This window comes from Branchiostoma lanceolatum, chromosome 7, assembly GCF_035083965.1.
Source record: "Branchiostoma lanceolatum isolate klBraLanc5 chromosome 7, klBraLanc5.hap2, whole genome shotgun sequence".
NCBI lineage: Eukaryota > Metazoa > Chordata > Leptocardii > Amphioxiformes > Branchiostomatidae > Branchiostoma > Branchiostoma lanceolatum.
This window is the reverse complement of record NC_089728.1, coordinates 18940081-18961345: the sequence shown is the minus strand read 5'-3', so window position 1 is coordinate 18961345 and position 21265 is coordinate 18940081. Positions and strand designations below refer to the sequence as shown.

Here is a 21265-nt window from a genome sequence, read left to right as displayed (position 1 = left end):
CGTGAACTTAAAACCAGCGCGAACACTCCATTTTCGCCCTACCGCAAAATTAAAACAATGCAAACTTAAATGCATTTACAGTTTTTGCAGGCTGCTAGTAGAGTAGAAGATGTAACATTACATGAGATATTTTTGTACATTTTTGACAAATGGGGTGAAATTATCATGTCACCAAAATTCAACTTTTCCTGATAACATTCAGACATGAAAGTGTAATTCAATGAACATAGACGTTTGGACAAAATATGCACCCTTCTGATGTTATTAAACATTGAATCTTACAAATCATACTTCTAGTCCTTGACTCCTGCCGCCAGGTTAAATCAAGTTACTTTCCACTGTAATAACATGGTAAACAAGGCTGCCAAAAATTGTTCTCTTGAGAAGCTTAGATGCAAAAATTATGAAAATTTGCAATTGTAATCTTATTTTTCTACGATTTTCTACGATGATTATTCACTATAAACTTGCTTCTGGAAAGAACATTTTTCGTGAGTCGCAGTGCCAGGTTCCGACCTGGCTGCCATGTTTACTATGACGTCACAGGCGGAAATTAAGTTTTTTTAACCTTTAGCTCACTGAAGTAGCCATTTGGCACCCCATTCTCTATCGGTTACAGAGACCCCGTTCATACTAAATCGCGTAAATCGCGAAATCGCGTAAATCGCGATAATGTGACTTAGTATGAACGCTCCAAATCGCATTTGAAATCGCCCGAAATCGCTTTCCGCGAAACCACCTCCGGAGGTGGTTTACTCGCGATTTGCCTGCATTCTGACTTAGTATGAACGCTCGAAATCGCCTTGATGCGCGTTGGGCGCTTTACTTTGCATATTGACCCGGTCATGGGTCAAGGGGTCATCTGCAAATTCAGTCTTTCCGCTCATTATACGATGTTCATCTACCTCCTAGCTTGTTGGAATATTACGCCGAATGCGGCGAAAATATGTCAGAATCGGGCAGCGATTTTGGCGTATGGAATGACGAAAACGCATGTACTGATGGCCATATTCAGGGATGTGGGGATTCAGAAGAAACTCAAGGGATCCCACCGAAACCAGAGCGTGTACGCTGAAGTGGCGACTGCTTGAGTTGGCCAAATACGCGAAAACATGGAAGTAATGCCGCACTATTAAAGGTAAAAAAAACTCAAGATGAAGTACAAGAAGGTCATTGAACACAACAGTAAGAGTGGTGACAATCGAATTACGCGTCCGCCGTTTATCAAGCTGTTGGACGCGATTTTACAACTCGCGCTCGTTCGACCCCTGGTGTGAAGGAATGCGACTCAGGGCGATTTCGCGATTTCGCGATTTGCGCGATTTAGTATGAACGGGGTCAGAGTTAGGCAGCAGAGAGAAGGTTAAAGCACTTAGATTTTTACAGAGTAACATTTTGTAATGCAAAAATACTAAGTACATGTACATCATACATATAGAGTACATGTTTACAAAACATTTTTTAAGGCAATGCAAAATATTTCCTAGCTAGAAGAACGGAAATTATAGAACCGTGCATAAGCCATCAAATGGCCATGTTGCACTTGGAGTTAACAAATCTAGCTGATTTAAAACTACAAGCTACGGACTTACACTTTTACAACTGATGTGTGCTAAACAACTACATTAGCTAGTTTTGAGCCCTGAAAGCTTTTAGAGACAGCAGTGGCAGAGGAAGCGAGCTATGACTACTATTATGTTCATGCACTCAGCTTGGCTTCTGATGTACTAATGGAGATACAGTAACAGAGGGCCATTTACTCACGAAACTGGAAAAAACTGTCCAAGCATAGTGTTACCCTAAGTAAAAGGCTTCTGTGGGCTTTTCTGTTCTTTTTAGTTGCTCGTTGCACAATTGTGGACGTGAACGGAATTGATGGCATCAGTCCATCAGGGCTTTGCCAAAAATAACCAGGAATGGAGTAGCAAGGCGATTGTTAGAGTGCATCTCAAAATTATACTGAGAAAATGGTTTTGGTTCTAGATTGGCATGAAATTCATACCACAAGACATTGGTTGTCCCATGTTATTCTAGTACCTGTAATTGTCATTGACCAATTCAGAATATATAAAGAGGATGCGAATAAAACAAGGCAGTCAGAGAATTAGCACTGACCCCATTCTGTTCAACCTCAATGCTGTTATTTTTTTGTCAGTCAGGGGACCTAATAAGGTTTTATTGATATGAAAAAATTGCTTCCAGAAATTTCTTTTCTGCCAAGGTTAAGTGGATTTTGGAGTGATGTACACTTCAATGAATTTGCATATTATTTTTAAATGATGTTGATGCAAACTCAAGCATACATAGAGACACACACGCAGAGACACACACATACACAAACTTTCACACACACACGCAAATATATAGCACGCCCATCCTTGGGTATTTCATTTTTTTGTTGATGCAAACTCAAGCATACATAGAGACACACAAACACACACACACACACACACACACACACACACACACACACACACACACACACACACACACTCTCTCGTCCCATAGGGATTGAATCTTTTTGTCCAATTCCAATTTCTCTAAATATAGAAGCAATCTCAACTGTGTAGTGGACAGCTGGGTGGTCAATTAATTTTGTCCCCTTGTAGCTGACCTGAAACATGTCCAGATGGGGTCCTGGTTAGCTCTATGTAACATAAACTATGGTTACCATGGTAACAGGATACAAACAGGTATCTCTTCTGAAGCATTCTAAATTTTGAACATATCATAGGTTCACCCGGAGTCAAAATGCTGGGTGCATGTGCACTTTTGTCCACCCAATTTGGAGCTGTGCACCTAATTTTTTTTTTACTGTGGATGCGCTGATGTACCTAGATATTTTTGTAGGCTATAGGGTAAAGGTACTAACAGTTGTATTGTATACTAGTAATATACTGAATATTCTTGAAATTCAGAAATATCAGAAGCTATAGAATTACAATAAAGGTAGTAAGGGTTGAAATTATGTTTTGCTGACATTCTATGTTGTTTTATGTTGTACACCCAATTTTCTGTGCACCTAAATTTGTAGGTTAGATGCACCTAAATTTTTAGGTTACACCTAAATTTATAGGTTGGCTGGGCCGTTAGGTGCACTTGTTTTCCGAAAATGAATTTTATGCCCTATAAAATAGTTTCATGAGCATTTCCTTGTTTTTCATCCAACAGAAAAGAAGACGCCAGAGCGAAAGCGGAAGAAGACCGGGGACGATGCGTCGGCCAGCACGCCGTCGCGCCCCATCCCGCTGTCGGAGCGTCAACAGCTCGCGCTCATCATGCAGATGACGGCAGCCGAATCTGGGTCACCAGGTAGGAATGGTTGGTTAAAGCACTTACTAACTTTTAGTCTCTCTGATAGCCTAAAACAGGCTTTTAGCTAGGATTTATACTGTAATTCACTTTATCTTCACGGTAGCGAAATTTCACAATGTAAGGCAAATGAACGTTTCAACTGAATTTTAACTTCACGGCGGCCACAAGTCATTTACAGAACGGATGTGTGAAGGAATCATAAATAGTAACAACAGGTTTTTTCATGATAAGTTCACGGTACAGAGGTGACCGTGAAAACAGTACTAGTGCACATAAAGTTACAATTAAAGAAAGAAGAATTACAGTAGCCTAAAACAGGCTTTTAGCTAGGATTTATAGACATGGCTTCCAAAATTAGAAAGGGGGGACTAGAATTAACCAAATTGGCACTCTGAATTAACAATTACCCAGTAGCTTTGCATGTCAATCAAATTTAATGCTGTCCCAGTGTCTGGTATGCGGGGAAAAAAAAAACGGTAGCAGTGTGTGTGTAGGGAACACATGTACCTGTGTATGTAATTACCAGGGAAACAGGGTGTCCTCTGGGTGTCCCCTGCAAAAGGAAGGTGTATAATTTCTTTGTTTTCTTAGTGTAGGGCGTGCAAAAGACGCCCTGACGCCCTGCTAGCTAATAGTCTGTCTAAAAGGTACTTAAAGCTATAAGAGTATGAAAGCACTTACCATCATTCGCCCTTAGCTTGAAACCCAAAAGTTACAGGAGTGTCAAGCACCTAGCAACTTCTACACTTAACAGTTATTCTTAGCAATTTTACCATTAGCGACTAAGAGCTTCCGGAAGATGCAAGATTATGGAAACAGTTAGTGACCTTCACTCACAACAGTTGTTAAGTGTTTGCTATACTTTACTGGTGAAAAACATGACAGTTGTGATTTTCCAAATGTCAATGTGGCATTAGCGCATCAAACAAAAAAGATTTTGTCTCTCATGAGGCTGATATATCTCAGTTTTTTTTGCTGGTTTGATAGGGGCAATATGTGTGAGTATGTCAAATAGTATCAAAGATCAACGTTTCCCTTGTTTCCCTTGCTAGAAGTGTCAAAATCCATCCAAATATTATGATATGATCATATAACACTGAGCCACTCCAGAAAAATTCCTTTTTTGCCAGAAACAAAATATAATGTTCACTGAGCCACTCCAGAAAAATGCCTTTTTGCCAGAAACAAAACGTCCATGTTCCTCGCCCAAATTAACATGGAAACAGGTTGTTCCCTGGGTGTCCCCTGCAAAAGGAGGGCATCTAATTTCCTTGTGGGGCGTCCATAAGATGCCCTGACGCCTTGCTAGCTAATAGCCTGCCCCTGGGCCAAGTTCAGCTCAACTTATTGTGGATACCTTGGCAGTCTTGCCCTTCAGTACCTGTTATTAAAGTGGGATGAGCCAATAAAAATTTTTACGACGTCTAGGGTTACTCGTAATTCTCAGCCCGTGGTGCTCTCCCTGCCCTAGGCTCGCCCTCCGGTGCCAGTAACGACAGAAGATCCTCGGAGCCGAGCAGTGCCAAGAAGAAGAACGACAAGGTCAACAAGCGCAACGAGCGCGGGGAGACGCCACTGCACATGGCCGCCATCAAGGGAGACGCGGACTTGCTCAGACAGCTCATCAAGCAGGGTGCGGAGGTCAATGCCAAGGACTTTGCCGGTAAGATTGCCCTTCCACTGCGTCAACTTATTGATCCGTTCTTTTCCGGGAGACTCTTAGGTGCCAAAATTACCAATAACTCATGCGCAGGCTGGCAATCGTGGGATGGTGATTTGGCAGTACTATAAATTCACATTAAAATGTGGCTTTACATTGCTCATGTTTTGTAGATGACACACTTAGTGACATTAGCGACAGCGCAAAATGCTAATGACCAATTTGTTGTTCAGAGAACCGTCCTGTATGGAGTACCATGCTCCTGTGTGTGTAATTTGTTTTGATTAAGCAGAGACATATTCGGTTATTCTGTTAACCCTTCATTCTGTCCTCATGAGAAGTTTTTAGTACCATAGATTTTCCATACTTTACCACTTCCATGATACCCGAGTGGCCTTGTTAGCTTTGTTGCCATGTTTCTTTATCAAGCTGTGGTGTTTCACTAGTAGGCTCTTTGGCTCAAAGACAAGTCCTGTGGTATTTTCTGTATCATTACATTGTGAAGAAATATTAACTAATCTCCAAGCAGATGTTGGGGTTGAGGTTGAGGCTTGGTGAGGGACTGTCAGAGAGGCCAGCAAATGTTATGACCTTCCAACATCTACTTGGATTCTACCAAAAGTTTCCTCTCTAGCTAAAAACTGTCCTTTTTTTTTGCTACTAAATTAAGCCAGAACTGTAGTTGTACTGAATTATAATTGATAGCTGAGTATGAAAAAATTCTAAAGATGATGATTTGGACCATATTGATGACGTTATCAAATTTTATTGCCCCTAATGTTATTTTTTTCAAAGAGAAAATACAGCACTTTGATACATACAACTGCAATAAAACTATGTTTTCCATGTGCATAATGGTCAAAGCTATAAATGTTTGTTTGTACATCTTGATATCTACTAATTGTCAGCAGTTATTATCTCCATGAAAAATGGAGATATTGTTTTGGGTGTGTCTGTCTGTGTGTGTGTGTGTATGTGTGTATGTGTGTATGTGTGTATGTTTGTGTTTCCGCACCACTCCAGTCAGCATAACTCAAGAACCTCTTGATGGATTAATTTTATATTTGGGATGTGGGCGGGTGTTGTGAAGCCGAAATTTAAGGTCGATTTTGGGCCCCCTGGTATGTGACCTTGGTACTGCAGCAGAACTGCAATTTTTGTATCTTTTGACCTGGACGTGCTGCGGTCTTGATTTTTGGGTGGCAGATAGCTTGTGATGTAATAAAAAAAGTGGTGTAGGTTTGGGCCCCCTAGCAGCTTCCTCTGAAACTGCAGGGGCGTTTTTGTGAAAATCTTCTAAGGACAATAACTCAACAAAGGAACAACGGATTTCCATGATATTTAGTATGCAGGTAGCTCAGATAGAGATATACACAATGGAGTGCAAATTATGCTAATTGGGACTTAATTTGCATAGCTAATGAGGAAAACCTATATTTGCAGTGTTTTCCATTATCAGACTGAAATACATGTAGCGTATGTAGTTTATGGAAAGTGGGTCATCAGCAGATACCAATTATGCAAATAAATTCCTAATTTGCATAATCAATGCAAAACACCATATCTCATCTAATTGGAAAATTATAGGACTGTCAATATGATACTTAGTAAGCAGGTAGCTTAGACAGAGATATACATAATGAAGTGCAAATTATGCTAATTGTGACTTAATTTGCATAGCTAATGAGGAAAATCCATATTTACAGTGTTTTCCATTATCAGACTCAAATACATGTAACATATGTAGTTTATGGAAAGTGGAGCATCAACAGATACCAATTATGCAAATAAAGTTCCTAATTTGCATAATTAATGCAAAACACGATAATTCATCTAATTGGAAAATTATAGGACGGTCAATATTGCAACATGTAAGTTAGATAAAGGTGTTTATGACCAAGCATATATTATGCAAATGTGTTAAGTAATTTGCATGAATAGAATTGTTCATGGAGATATGAGGTCGTGGAACTCTTGTTAGAAAAGAATTGTTCTTGCCTAATTAAAGCCATTGATTTTCTAATAACCACAGACAATTAGTAGATATGAAGATGTGCGAATGTAATGTTTTAAGCCTTCATTATGCATGTAGAAAACTTATTATCTCCATGAAAAATGGAGATATTGTTTTTGGTGTGTCTGTGTGTGTGTGTGTTTGTGTTTGTGTTTCCGGACTATTGTAGTCAGCATAACTCAAGAACCTCTGGATGGATTACGATGATATTTGGTATCTGGGCGGGTGTTGTGAAGCCGAAGGTCAAGGTCGATTTTGGGCCCCCTGGTATGTGACCTTGGTACTACAGCAGAACTTCAATTTTTGTATCTTTTGACCTGGACGTGCTGTGGTCTTGATTTTTGGGTGGCAGATAGCCTGTGATGTAATAAAGAAGTGGTGTAGGTTTGGGCCCCCTAGCAGCTTTCTCTGGAACTGCAAGGGCGTTTTTGTGAAAATCTTCTATGGAGAATAACTGGACAAAGGAACAACGGATTTCCATGATATTTAGTATGTAGGTAGCTTAGATAGAGATGTACAAAATGAAGTACAAATTATGCTAATTGGGACTTAATTTGCATATCTAACGAGGAAAATCTATATTTACAGTGTTTTCCATTATCAGACTCAAATACATGTAACATATGTAGTTTGTGGAAAGTGGATCATCAACAGGTACCAATTATGCAAATAGATTCCTAATTTGCATAATTAATGAAAAACACCATATCTCATCTAATTGGAAAATAATAGGACTGTCAATATGATACTTAGTATGCAGGTAGCTTAGAGAGAGATATACATAATGAAGTGCAAATTATGCTAATTGTTACTTAATTTGCATAGCTAATGAGGATTATCTATATTTTCAGTGTTTTCCATTATCAGACTCAAATACATGTAACCTATGTAGTTTATGGAAAGTGGAGCATCAACAGATACCAATTATGCAAATAAATTCCTAATTTGCATAATCAATGCAAGATACCATAATTCATCTAATTGGAAAATTATAGGACTGTCAATATTGCAACATGTAAGGTAGATAAAGGTGTTCATGACCAAGCATATAGTATGCACATGTGCAAGTCATTTGCATGAATAGAATTATTCATGGAGATTTGAGGTCGTGGAACTCTTGTTTCAGTTGTGTTGCAGTGCTGTATTTTCTCTTTGAATGAAAAAAATCATATTAGGGGAATAAAATTTGATGGCATCATCTACTGTAAGTCTATCTATATTCGCGAGAAATTTAAGTTCGCGAGATTCGCGGAGACCTTCTCTTCGCGAACTCATCTCCTCGCGAAAATTAAATACATGTAAATAAATCGTATATGCGTGGCATGAAACTTCCGCTAGCGCTCCTCGGCATAAATGTGGACACATTAAATGTACCTTTACTCAACAATTTTGCCCCTCAGAATGCGGGAAATAGTGTTTAAGACGGTTCAAAATACTGTACCAACATTTTACATGGCGCTACCGAAAAAATTGATAACACCGCAAAATTAAGTGCTCGTGAACATAAATAGACTTACAGTATATGGTCCAAAAATCATCCTTAGAATTCTTTCATACCCCGCTATCAATATTCATTAGAAATACAGTTCTCTTTAATTCATTAGTGAGAAAGAAATGGACAATGAAAATGCCAATTTAGCCAAGATATCTAAAAACCAAATTACTTTGTTGTATAACTGAAAAGTGAGTGTCCGTCATTTCGGCAGGGTGGACGCCGCTACACGAGGCGTGTAACCATGGTTACTACGAAGTTGCCAAGATGCTTCTGCAGGCGGGAGCCAACGTCAACACGCAGGGGCTGGATGACGACACCCCCTTGCACGACGCGGCCAGTAACGGACACCCACATGTGAGTATAATGTGCAGGCCACAGAAGCGTGATCAAGCTTCCTATCTTAATATATGGCAATCATGTAAGAAAGAAGCTGTCAAAAATCACCTACCTGAGTTTTAGTCCATGAAAAACATGCATTGGCAGGGGTGTCAGACCTCTTAAGTTTCAATCTAGAGCATAATTTCAACTTTCTAATCGGCACAACCCCTACGAATCCAGCCGTGTTTACAAAATTTGACCTCCTTCTGTACCTGATAATCACACAAAAACACCAAACTTCTACTGCCTACAGACACCACAAACATGGATCCAAGTCTGATTTTTCAACACAATTAGAAGGTAGAAACCCTTACCTGTAACATGCAGCTCAGAAATACGAACATATCGTAGAAACAAAACCTTTACAGCTAAAAGTTGACCTTCTGCACCTGCGCCAGTTACTGGTGTGTCGCCTTCAGTTTTGTGTTGGGAGGGGGGGGGGGGGCTACATGGTTTATTGGCCCTATTGCGTGGGGCAAGCAAAATTGCTGATCGGGTATGTACATACTGCAATTCACTTTGTCTTCACGGTAGCAAAATTTCACGGTGTAAGGAATATGGACATTTTCACTGAACTTTAACTTCACGATGGCGGCAGGTGATTTACAGAACGGATGTGTGAAGGAATCATATATGATTACAACAATTTTTTTTCAAGTGATGATAAGTTCATGGTACAGAGGTGACTGTGAAAACAGTGAACATAAAGTTACTGTAACAGTAACAGTGAAAGAAACATGAATTACAGTATTCTACCATACTTGCCTGATCAGCACAGTACAATATTTCCATGGATGCAATTTTTGCATGGGTACATAAAATACATTTAGAGGTACAGTGAACCAATTTTTAAATACTGAAAAGTCAGCTGTGTTTCTCTATAAATCTTACTAGTATAATAGTCAATGGATAATACTTACTTGATAGATAAATAATGTAGGAGACAAAATGGAGCTTAACAATGCAGACATGTAGCCTTTTCTAAACAGCTTTAAAAGACATTCTTATGTCCAACCTTTTGTGAAACAAAACCTACAACAAATCCCCTGAGTTGTGTTGTGCATGATCTATACCTCTGTCTATCTGTAACCACTTTACCTTACCAAAAACACACATCACTTTCCTCAGTTGCTGCTGTGATTTCTAAGCTCCGTTCCTGAATTGTAAAGGACTTATCTAAAACCTTTTGTAAAGTTCTCTGGGGTTTTTTGTTACCTCAACGCTATTTTGAAAGTCTGCTGGCATACAATCGTGGTAAAGGATTTGCCCGCTTTCTAAATCAGGGATTGTATCTGTGACTGTGGTAGCTGGAGGCATTGGAGAGGCTTACTAGAGTGTCTTTAACCGTGCTGGCGGTAAGAAATGATACGCGATGTAAATGTCAACATGTTTTATCAGAAAGCTGCGTTTTACTGGATAGCGTGGGTTTGTATCGCGGTTGGCAAGTCGTGGGAAAATCGCTTAAATCACCAGTAGACATTTGTGAATGGGCGGAGAAAGGGACTAAAGATCTGATTGTTATCTGTGGTAAGATTTTGATAAGACTTTAGCCATTGAAAATTCAACAGTTATTTCTGGAACGTTTGAGGCAATTTAAAGGAAGGTGGTTGTACACGCAAAACAATATCTGTACTTTACATCTACTGCTTTGTTAGTCTTTGGTAACAGACATTAAAGAGCCAACTTCTAAATGTTTCTGATATCAGTTATGTATTAAAAATGTTGTGTTACCATGAAACGCAAGTGTGCTTTTCATAAAAAAATAATAACAAAAAAAATTTGCCAAAAACAAATTCGGCAAAAATCAATACTTCAAAATATTCGCATTGACATTCGTCATTCTTTAAGTATTGCTATCATGTACATTCCTGCAAAGTTACATTGATGAATATCGAAGCACAAGCCGAAGCACAAGCCAAGGAGAGCGTTTTTTCTAAAAAAGGGGCGTGCCTTATAAATCTTGATGATGTAATCATGACATCATACTAATTTGCATAAATTATCACCTTGCTATAAGGTACTTCCTGAAAAAAAATTAAGGTTGAGGAAGGTTTATAAAGCTCAAGAAAGGGTTTTTCCAAAAACATCCCAAAATTCCTCAGCCACCCTTCAACAATACCTTAACTTCGCATGGATTTGATTTCGTGGTTGGGAGAAAATGGAGTGTTCCCTGTAGTGTTTAGTTCGCAGTTGAAACATTAGGGAAAGTGGGCGGAAGACAAAACAAGTATTTTCGTGATGGTTTGAAGTCATGGTGAGTAAGTTAGGCCATGTTGATTTGATTATATAGATGACATCCTCTGGGAACACCAAAACTGATGCCAGCGTGTGAATAAAAAAAAAGGTTTAAAAAGAAAATTGAATTCATTATGAAATTTACATGGTCAGGAAGGTTGAATAGATGATTTAACACACAGAGAATAGTATACCAAATAATGGATTCTTCATTTTGGTCTTTCATGGTTCCTCTAACTTTGATTTTGGCTTTCTAGACGTTAGTATCCGTTTTCCGAAATATATTTTTGCATTTTACGGCATTTATTTGCCCGTTTTGTAGCTTCCTTGGATGGTCTACATGTAGTATGTTAAAAAACTTTTAAAATTATTTTAGGGATTGGACGAACATTGATGCGCGCGGATGTCATCCATGTAATGAAATTAACATGGCCTTACTGCAAAAATCGCGAACGTTAATCCACCGCAAATATTTCCACATTTCCAGTACCGTAAATGCATTTAAGTTCGCGAGGTTTTTATTTCGCGCTAAGGCAAAAATGGAGTGTTTGCGGTGGTTTTAAGTTCGCGGCAGCACTATAGTCACATACTGCTACAGTATTGGACAAAAATGTTTGTGGTGGTTCGTTGTAAAATGGCCTCCACAAAAACTGCAAACATAAAAACACAGCAAACATTTCTGCATTAATTTTACAGTAACATGTTAAGAATTAGACCTCAGATTAACTAGATCTGTTTTCTGTTTTTTTCCGTTCCGACCTCAGCAGATTGTGGAGCTCCTATTGAAGCACGGGGCGGACCCCCTCCAAGCGAACACCAAGGGAAAGACCCCAATAGACGTGGCGGACAATGAGACCGTGGAGAGGCTGCTGAAGAGCGAGACCATCGCGTCCAGTAGCGACTCGTCCGACAGCCTCGACGTCAAGTCGCCCACGTCTCCGGAGAGTCTGGCTTCGAACAACGACGAAGCGTCCGCGGGAAAGAAGTCAGGAGATAGGGAGCGGAAACATCCTGAAGGGAATGGTGGGTATCTCTAAGGGTGTTTATTACTGTGAATCCATTTGATAAAGCTGTTGGTAATTTTAGCGGTTTGGGAAAAATGAACAGTTCACTGCATTTAATTTCAACGGTGGAAACAAACGTCACCGTCCCAATTGTTAGTGATCAAAAATTTGCGATGATGAAATATTTTGCGGTTGAGTAGTGACCGTTAAAGTAGATGAAATTAAGTTACTGTTAACAAATCAAGAATTACAGTATGTTGTATGCATTTTAGGAAAAAAGTTATTCAAACTTTTAGGTTTGGAAAGTGTTGGTTATGTTTATTGTTTTGTATTTTTGAGGCACTGTGTGGTTTGGTTACATGAGCAAGACATGTTAAGTTTATATGAGCAATGAAAAAGTTATTTAAAGCATTTTACAAGACAAAAAGGATCTTAGTGATCAAAATGAAATATAGCTATGTCCTTCAAACAATTATTACTCCGGGAAGGAGGATGACCTCCTTCTGGGAGTATTGGGAATGCATTTGTTTGCGCGTTCGCAGCTATAACTCACGATCCCGTTGTCTCATTGGTGTGTAACTTGGCATATCGTTTGCCTGGTTCGGTGTGGTGATGCACAATAGCTTTGTTACACCATAACTACTTTAAACGTCAATCCAATATCGTAATTGCACCCCTATAATTAATGCTATGTCCCACTGCCCTGCCATAGGGACCATGTTATAATCCGTTATGCATGACTGGAATACTTCAGGCAGATACGGGGTAGAAATCTTCCTTACTTGCTGTGATCGTATAGTCACTGTTACATTGAAAAATAGACAACGTGCATCACCACACGCAACCTAGCAAACAATATACCAAGTTACATACCAATGTGGCAACGGGAATTGTGAGTTTTAGCTGCGAACATGTGTAGAGTGACCTCCAGTCTGTGTATTAAGTATGCGGTGTCCACTCGCAACTCGCATACAGTATGTGCGCACGGGACGGACGATGCACTTTTACGCACAGTGTGAAAATGGGAAATCTCTGGACCTTCAAACTTACCACACTTGTAGTTTATAATACGGAGGCTGTGACAATGTAAAAAGTTTACGCAGGGGATGAAAGATTGTTGAGAAATATCTCTCAGAAAAGTGCGCGCGCCAGTGTCACTTCCGGGTGGTTAGATCCGGTGACCTTTGACCTTCGTGAAATGTTACGATAATATAAAATTAGCCTTTTTTATTGCAAACAGCTTGATAGCTATAAAAGCCTGCAATAAATTGTGGAAAGAGGATTTACTGCATATTTGTGATTTCTGATACATCTTAGTTGTAAGGCTGAATGGTTCGTTGATAATTGAAAAGGGGCCATCTAGATCTAACTTTGTGACTTTTCCCGGAATTTCTAGATCCCATCTGTGCCATGCTGTAAAAACATACTTTTCAGCAGGTTGACCACTCCTATATTGAAAGAAAAAGATAAACAAACACTTTTTCTTTACTTGCTCTAAAACACTACTTGGACTGTGCAGAGATGCAATTTGTGTGGGTCAATACTTGTACATACTATAAATACTTCACGGAGAATTGTGTCCTACGGACTCTTGTTAGTTATTGGAGCTCATCAGAAAGATCAAATATCATAATTATGTAATACATTTTAAACTTCTTCAGAGCGAAGCATTTAAAATGATGACAAGATGTTGGTGTGCATTAATGTATGTTAAGTAGCTAGCATCCAGCATCTAGTACATGACACTAGAAGTCACTGTATCCGCAATGCTGAAATTTTCCCAAGGACATTGTATTGAACTTTGTGTGTATCTCTTTGACGCTATATAGATTGTAGGCAAAGTGTGACGGTTTCTTATTTCTATTTTATTACAGAGTTTCCAGCAGAAGAAACGGAACACGGAAGTGCAACCAAACCCAAGGAGACAGCGGAAAGACACAGACATCCTTCCAAGGGCGAGTTCAGTAAGAGTCCTGCAAGGTGTTCCACCAAGAGTCCAAGCAATATCTTCGAGAAAATCGAGAAAATCAGTGCCATTAAGAAGGAAGCGGACAGAAGGTTTGCCTTCGAGAGTAGCGACTCGGACAGAAGTCGCTCAAGCACCCCGGAAATAAGACTCAGCCGGATCCCCAAACCAAGGGAAGACGGCAAGGAGAAGACACCCAGGGACAAAGTTAAGGTTCTTAAAACGTACTCAAGGAGTAGCGAGAGTAGGAAAGATCAGGAACCGGTCGAAAGGACTGAAGACGTTGTTGCTAAGCCTTCCCAAGTGGAAGCGGAAGTTAGCGAAAAGCACAGACACAAGCAGACACTGCCAGAAAGACACTTCGACTCAGACTCAGAAATGGAGGTCAGTAGTGTATCCAGCAGTGTCTCGAGAGACGAGAGTGCGGAAAGGAAAGAGAGCAAGAAAGAGTCGAAAAAGGAAGCGAAGCTTCATTCCGATAGCAACGTCAAAACGCCCAAGCTGGACGGGAAACACCACGATAAGGGGACGAAGAGGAAAAGAGAAGAAGACGCGACCAGCAGCATTGGAAGTAGCAGTACGTCTTGTGAAACCAAAGAAAAATCAAGTACAGAAGTGAAAGTGAAGCATAAACACTTAGCAAAACGATCGGGAATCCCAGGAACCATGCCCGACGGAACGTTGAAAAAGAAAATAAAGGGAGACAAGATCCGTGACAGCGAGAAAAGGGAGAAGTCCAAGCATGCCAACTCGGAGGGGAAGAAATCTGAAGAGAGAAGAACAAAGGATCTCGAAGGGAGGTCCGAGGCACGGAAGGAGAAGGAAAACGAGGGAAAGAATTCTCCACAAGGCGGTGAAATTCGGAGGCATTCGTTGCCAGACTTGTCAGCTTCCACGAAAAAGGAGAAACTGAAAGAACTGAAAAAGATGGCAAGTTTGGACAAGGCCGAAGAGGGGATGTTTGGCCGTATGCTTCACTCTTCTCATTCTAAATCCAAGGGCGACGAGACCAAAACGAAAGCAGAAACGTCAAGATCCGAAGGGCACGAAGCAGGGACAGAAAAACCAAGCGAGAAACACTCAAAGAGTGAAAAAGCTGAAAAGAAGTTGGACGGTCAGGAAAGACATTCAAAGACTGAGAAGGTTGAGGTGAAACTACACAAAGGAGAAAGGTCAGAGGGCAAAATTTCCAAAGGTGAGAGGTCAGAGGACAAGAGTGCAAAGGTCGACAGGTCTGAAGAGAAGAGGTTAAAACTCGAGAAGGCCGAGAAACGACACAAAAGTGAGCACAAGAGCAAGGAACCCAAAGGAGAGCACTCCCAGAAAGTTCCACACGCAAATACCAAGAGCGATTCCATCCAATCAAATTCAAAGTCTGACTCCGGAAAACACAAGCGCAAAGACGAACAGAAGCACCACAAAGTTAAGTCTGAATCATCTCACTCCTCTGACAAAGTCTCGAAACACAAATCTGACAAACTCAAACCCGTCAACTTGGAAAGAATGAAAAGTAGCAGCTCTGAGTCTCTCCAGTCCTCGACGTCCTCAGAAGTCAAGTCCGAGAAACACTCACCAAAGACAGAGAAACTAAAACTGGACAAACACAAGGCTGAACTAAAAGCTGCCACTTTGGACAGACTAAAGAGTAGCAGTTCTGAGTCCCTTCAGTCCACAGACAGTTTCAAGGGCGATAGACAGAAGGTGAAGCACCACGAAGGGAAGGGAGACGGAGGGAAGGGTTCACCACAGTTAGAAAGAACAAGCATGGACAGTCCGAAGGTACACAGGGCACAGGAAAAGTCAGTAAGGAGCGATTCATGCAACAGTGAGAGGTCCGGAATTGAGAGCCCGGCCACGGACAAACCAAGGGAGAAAGTCAAGTCTCACAAAGGTGAGAAAAGCGGCCACGGCCACGACAGTCCGAGGACGGAGAAACATCGGGAGAAAGAGAGACACAGAAGTGGGTCGTCAAAGGAAAGCCCCGTGAAAGACAGAACGAAAGAGAAGCACAGGTTAGAGCATGGGAAGGAATTAAAGAAGGGAGCAGAGAGTCCGAGAGATGACAAGCTGTTCCCGTGGAAAACAGACCGCAGTGGGTTAGACAGTCCTAAACGGGACAAGTCTAAGGTCGACGTCACAAATAAGGTCGACGGCAGCAAGGTCAAGGAAGTAACGAAGCTCAAGCATAACTCCAAAGGTGAGAAAGTCAAGGTCGAAGGCTCAAAGAGAGTGGAGAACAAGCCGCACTCCCACAATCAGGATCTCTTCAAGCCTGACAAAACACACCTTGTCAAACCTGAAAAGCTCAAAACCTTTGATCTCTTCGAGGGGGAAACAACGGACAAGTCCAAGCATCTCAAGATCGTGAGAATTCCAAAGGTTAAGAAGGATTCCGACAAGGGCGACTCCTTAAGGACTGACAAGACAAAGGAGGGTTCCAAGCACGAGCTAGTAGCAAAGTCGGAACATCACAAGACTGACAAGGAAAAACTGGTGTTGAAAGCTGAAAAGTCCAGAGGAGAAGGGGAGAGGAAAGAGAGGGTTAAACTCGACGGAAAAGATTCTCACGGCGACGGAAGTAAACCTCACAAGATCAAGTCAGAAAAACACAAGGGAGAAAGTTCTAAGCACGTGTCAAGCAAGTCAAAATCAGATAAGGAGAGGTTGAAACTTAAGGAAAAAAGACCAGAATCAAGTACTAACGTAACTTCCGAGATTCCCGAGAAGGACAAACCTGAGAAGGAGAAACCTGCACTTCCTCAGAAGGAGGAACGACCAACTCTGTCCTTCCCTGCCATCCCTTCTTACTTAAGAGAAGAGACAGAGTCTATGAAGGAAAAGTACATCAAGGTTTCTCCCAAGACAGAGTCCATCGTGACTCTTGAAGCAGACTTGAGTGAGAAGCCTTTGCCAGAGAGGAGCTCCTTAGAGTCTAAGGAAGCGGAAGACAAGTTTGTCGAGCCCTTCAATAAGTCTCCGTTAAGTAGGACAGATATGAAGGAGACAACTCTACAACTTACGCCATCGGTGAGCCTGAGTCAATCAGAAAGCTTCACTACAACTACAACTTCGAGTACAGTCCTGAAGGCAAGCATTACAACTGTTAGCACTGTCATCTCTCCTGTTACTGTTACGACAACGACGGTCTCGTACACCGCTAGTACCGCTGTATCGTCAACCTCTGTTACTGTGTCATCGGCATCCATCACTTCGTCACCAAGCTCTGTTATCAGACCTCCTGTAGTCATGACGGCAAGCGTAACCAGTACGTTTAGCTCGCAGACCGTAGCGACCACGTCCGTACCCGTCACGACGTCCCCCGCGCTGGCCACAACGACGACCAGCAGCACGATGACGTTCACGTCGTCCAAGCCGCAGGGCGTGATCGCGGGACCCGTCGTAACCCAAGCCAGTTCCCCCACAAACGCAGACTACCTGAAGTCCCTACTTCTCAAGCCAAAGGTGTCGCAGATGATCGTGTCAGAGAGGCCGCCGGTACGCAACGCAGAGCCGACTACATCGGCGCCCGCTGAGAAAAGTATGCCGTCCTCTCGAGAAGAACCTCTGGCAGACGCGAAAGAAACAACCGTCGCGACCCCACCAGTTGTAGAACCTCCCGCAGAAAAAGAGAAACCAATAACACCCTCAGACCAGCTGCCAGTAAAAGCGACCTTCCCCAAGTCACAGCCAACTCCAGGCCTGGGATCTTTGTCCAACGACAGTGTTCCAGCAAGAAGTACAACCCCTCAGGCCTCTATACCTGTACACGTAATCACCCCAACGCCATCCAGTAGACCCGCTGAGCCAGAAAAGACGACACCGGAAATTCCAGCCCCTACTACTGCACCTTTACCGAGGAAAGAAGAACCCCCCACTCAGTCCATCCCACCTATAGATATGGTTGTATCCACATCTTTAACAGTTACTACTCCATCCAACACAGTTCCAAGCAAGCCAGAAGTCAAAACGATGACAACAGATATACAACCTGCAGCAACTAGTAAAGAATCTATAGAACCGTCCAGCGCTGAAGCCAAAACAGTACTACCGGGTCCTTCCGAAGTCTTCATTTCAACCTCCTCTGGCATTCCCACTGTCCCCGTCGTTGTTACCAGCGTAGAACTCTTGGAGACGACCGTCGTGACGACGGTATGCGTGGAAACCAGCAGTAGCACCAACACCAGCGTAGCCCTGCCGGTAGCCGGGCAGCCTGCGTTCAGCTTAGCACTGCCTGCGGCCAATATGGTACGACCGCCCGCGACCTCCAGTCCGACCATCAAACAAGAGGAAGACAGCGAAGAGAAACCGCAGAGAATAACAAGGTCAATGAGGTCGACGTCATCACAGGCCTCCACCCCACCCATCCCCACAGACAAGCTCATCCTACAAGAAGACTCGAACTCGCAAACGAGTATGGGTCCCATTAAGATGGAAGGCCAAGCCACGTCGGTCGAAGACAGCCTCGAAAACGTCCACCCCTTCAGAAGGAAAGTTCTCAAGGTCAAGAACATAGCGTCGCTGGACGAGCCGTACGAACGCCCGCGCCCGGAGAAGCCCAACCCGTACTGGGAGTATCTGAACATCAGGAAGGTTATACTGGAGCGAAGGCAGAACATGTCGGTGGTTATACCCAAGCCGCCGCAGTGTTTCGACGAGTACTTGCTGTACCAGTGTTCGTACTTGCTACACAACAGTCCAGCCAAGAGTCTCATCATACCCATGGTAAGGATACGTTAGATTTTTTTGGCAACACCTCAGGGGCAGTGTCATGTCTTTCAATCAGATTTCAAATTCAAAACAAAAGAATTTGATAGTCCAAAATGTCTTATGCAATCCTGTATGATAACAGCTGTTTGATATACAGTATATGCATATCATCTTGATATTTTATCCCCAACTTATTAGGCCACACCAAATTAATTTGTTGGTCCTCAAAATTTTTTTTAGAAAAAATATGGAGCGACAGGGCAAATCTGAGAACCAACAAATTAAATTGGTGTGGCCTTATAACTATTCTACATTTTTATTTCTTAAAAATTTATATCAAAATACATTGACAAACATGCGGCTAACAGTAATGTTTTAGAAACCAAAAGTTGATTCAAAATGTAGATTTCATAACTAGATTTAGTAGGTTATATTTCAATAACCCAATGTTCTCCTTGCCCCCTACAGTACACTCCCCCAGCCTCCCTTCCTGAGGAGATGACAGAACTGTTTGTGGAACAGGAGAAGGCCAGACACAAGATCAGACTGGAGCACTATCTGGAAAGGGTAAGTTTGAGAGGGGTTTTTCAAAACAAGGGAACAAGGGCGCTGCACCCTCACACTACAGTTAGACATAGAGGCATTGCAAGGCATTTTAATTGATAATAGACCGATCCCAAATGCCCATCACAATTAGTATTTTAACCAATGAGAGAAGGACAAGATTCGGTTTGATCAATGATAGAGTGGATGGATGTCTGTCAAATGATTTGCATTTCTATGTTTTCATTTTGCAACTCTGCGTTTTGACGGAGGTAGGTGGGGCTTTGGAATCGGTCTATTCAGCATATCTGACAAATTCGTCATGTCTGTTTTTATCTCAATTAGTGAATCACTACTAAAAGTGTGTTGTGGCAAAACTTAAGATGTCAGTGTACAGGGAAACATATCCTTAGATGTCTAGTCTGAAAAAGGTAATCTTGAATATCAATTACAAACATATATTGTGAAAAATTGAATATCTTTTGTCGCGTATTGCGTACCCTGTAAACCGCCTCATGGTGCAACACGCCAGGTTTGTACTGAGTACAAGCTGAATATGCTGACAGATTTATTTGATCCACTCAAACAGAGAATCGTTTTTAAACATATGGGGGGTTCTTTTACGTGCTCAAGGCGTGGCTCTCCTCAATCACATTTTTGTTTCATCTTTCCCCAGGAAAAACTGATCATGTCGTGCGAACAAGAGATCCTGAGGGTGCACTGTCGTGCGGCGCGTGCCCACGCCAACCAGAGCGTCCCGTTCAGCGCGTGTAAGATCCTGCTGGACGAGGAGGTGTACAACGTGCCGCCCGAGCAGCGCACGGAGGACAAACCGCAGGGCAGGGACAGGTTCACGGCGCGACAGTTCCACTCCTGGCTACAAGACGTCGACGAGAAGTATGAGACTGCCAAGGTAGGCTACTGCATGATTTTGCATATGGCACTGGGAACAACAGACTGGCTAGTGAGTGAGATAGTGTGCATGTGTGTGTGTGAATGTCCGTACAGAATTTTAGTTCTACATTTTACCTTCGCTAAGAAGGTTATGTTTTCGGTTGTGTGCGTGTTTGTGTGAACACAATAACTCAAGAATGCCCAGGTGGATTGTCTTGATATTTGGTATGTGAGTAGGACTTCATGAGACCACGAAATGATTAGATTTTGGGCCCCCCAGCAGCTTGTTATGGTACTGCAGTGGAATCTCCGGTTTCGATATAGCATTCTCTGGATTTGATTATTGAGTGGTAGATAGCTCTTGTTACCTTCGCCGAGAAGGTTATGCAGAGGGTAGCGTTTGTCTGTCTGTTTGTAGTGGCACAGCATAACTCGAGAATGCCTTGATGGATTGTTTTGATATTTGGTATGTTGGTAGCTATAGGTTTTGATGAGACCTAAAAACGATGAGATTTTGGGCCCCCTAGCGGCTTCTTACGGTACTGCAGCGGAACTTCCTGTTTTGATAACTCGTGTTCCGGACATGCTATGGAACTTATTTTTGAGTGGTAGATAGATCTTTGGACAGAGAGTAAGTGGTGTGGGTTTGGGCCCCCTAGCGGCTTTTTTGGAACTGCAGGAGCAGGTTTTGCGTCTGACTTTGAAAGGGAATAACTCAAGAAGGGCTTGATGGATTGTAATGATTTTTGGTAGGTAGATAGCTTGAGTGATGATGTCCATGATAAGACACTTCTTATGCAAATCGGTATCTAATTTGCATAATTAATGATGAAAGTTTATACATCCGCCAATTTCCATGATAGGACTCTGAAACATGTGACATATGTAACTGAGGAAGAGAGAAATATTAATTGATATGAACTATGCAAATGAAGACCTCATTTGCATAATTAATGAGGAAATACTATAACATGATGGCCTTGATGGATGGTCATCATTTTTGGTATGTGGATAGCTTGTGTGATGCTTAGTATGATTGGACAATAATTATGCA

The 21265-nt window shown here is 41.8% G+C and overlaps 1 protein-coding gene across 5 annotated transcripts in view; it reads left to right on the top strand.

Annotated features, from left to right (window-relative positions):
• Positions 1-21265, top strand: part of LOC136438047 (ankyrin repeat domain-containing protein 12-like) — a 39716-nt gene that overhangs the window by 15898 nt on the left and 2553 nt on the right. For 2 of the 5 annotated variants that reach the window (XM_066432694.1, XM_066432695.1), the window contains exons 4-10: positions 3172-3321; positions 4787-4978; positions 8696-8838; positions 11862-12120; positions 13976-18789; positions 19243-19341; positions 19994-20230. In XM_066432694.1, the coding sequence (XP_066288791.1) occupies positions 3172-3321; positions 4787-4978; positions 8696-8838; positions 11862-12120; positions 13976-18789; positions 19243-19341; positions 19994-20230 (5894 nt within the window). The remainder of the gene's footprint in view (positions 1-3171; positions 3322-4786; positions 4979-8695; positions 8839-11861; positions 12121-13975; positions 18790-19242; positions 19342-19993; positions 20231-21265) is intronic. The other 3 variants (XM_066432698.1, XM_066432697.1, XM_066432696.1) reach the window with 3 other exon arrangements.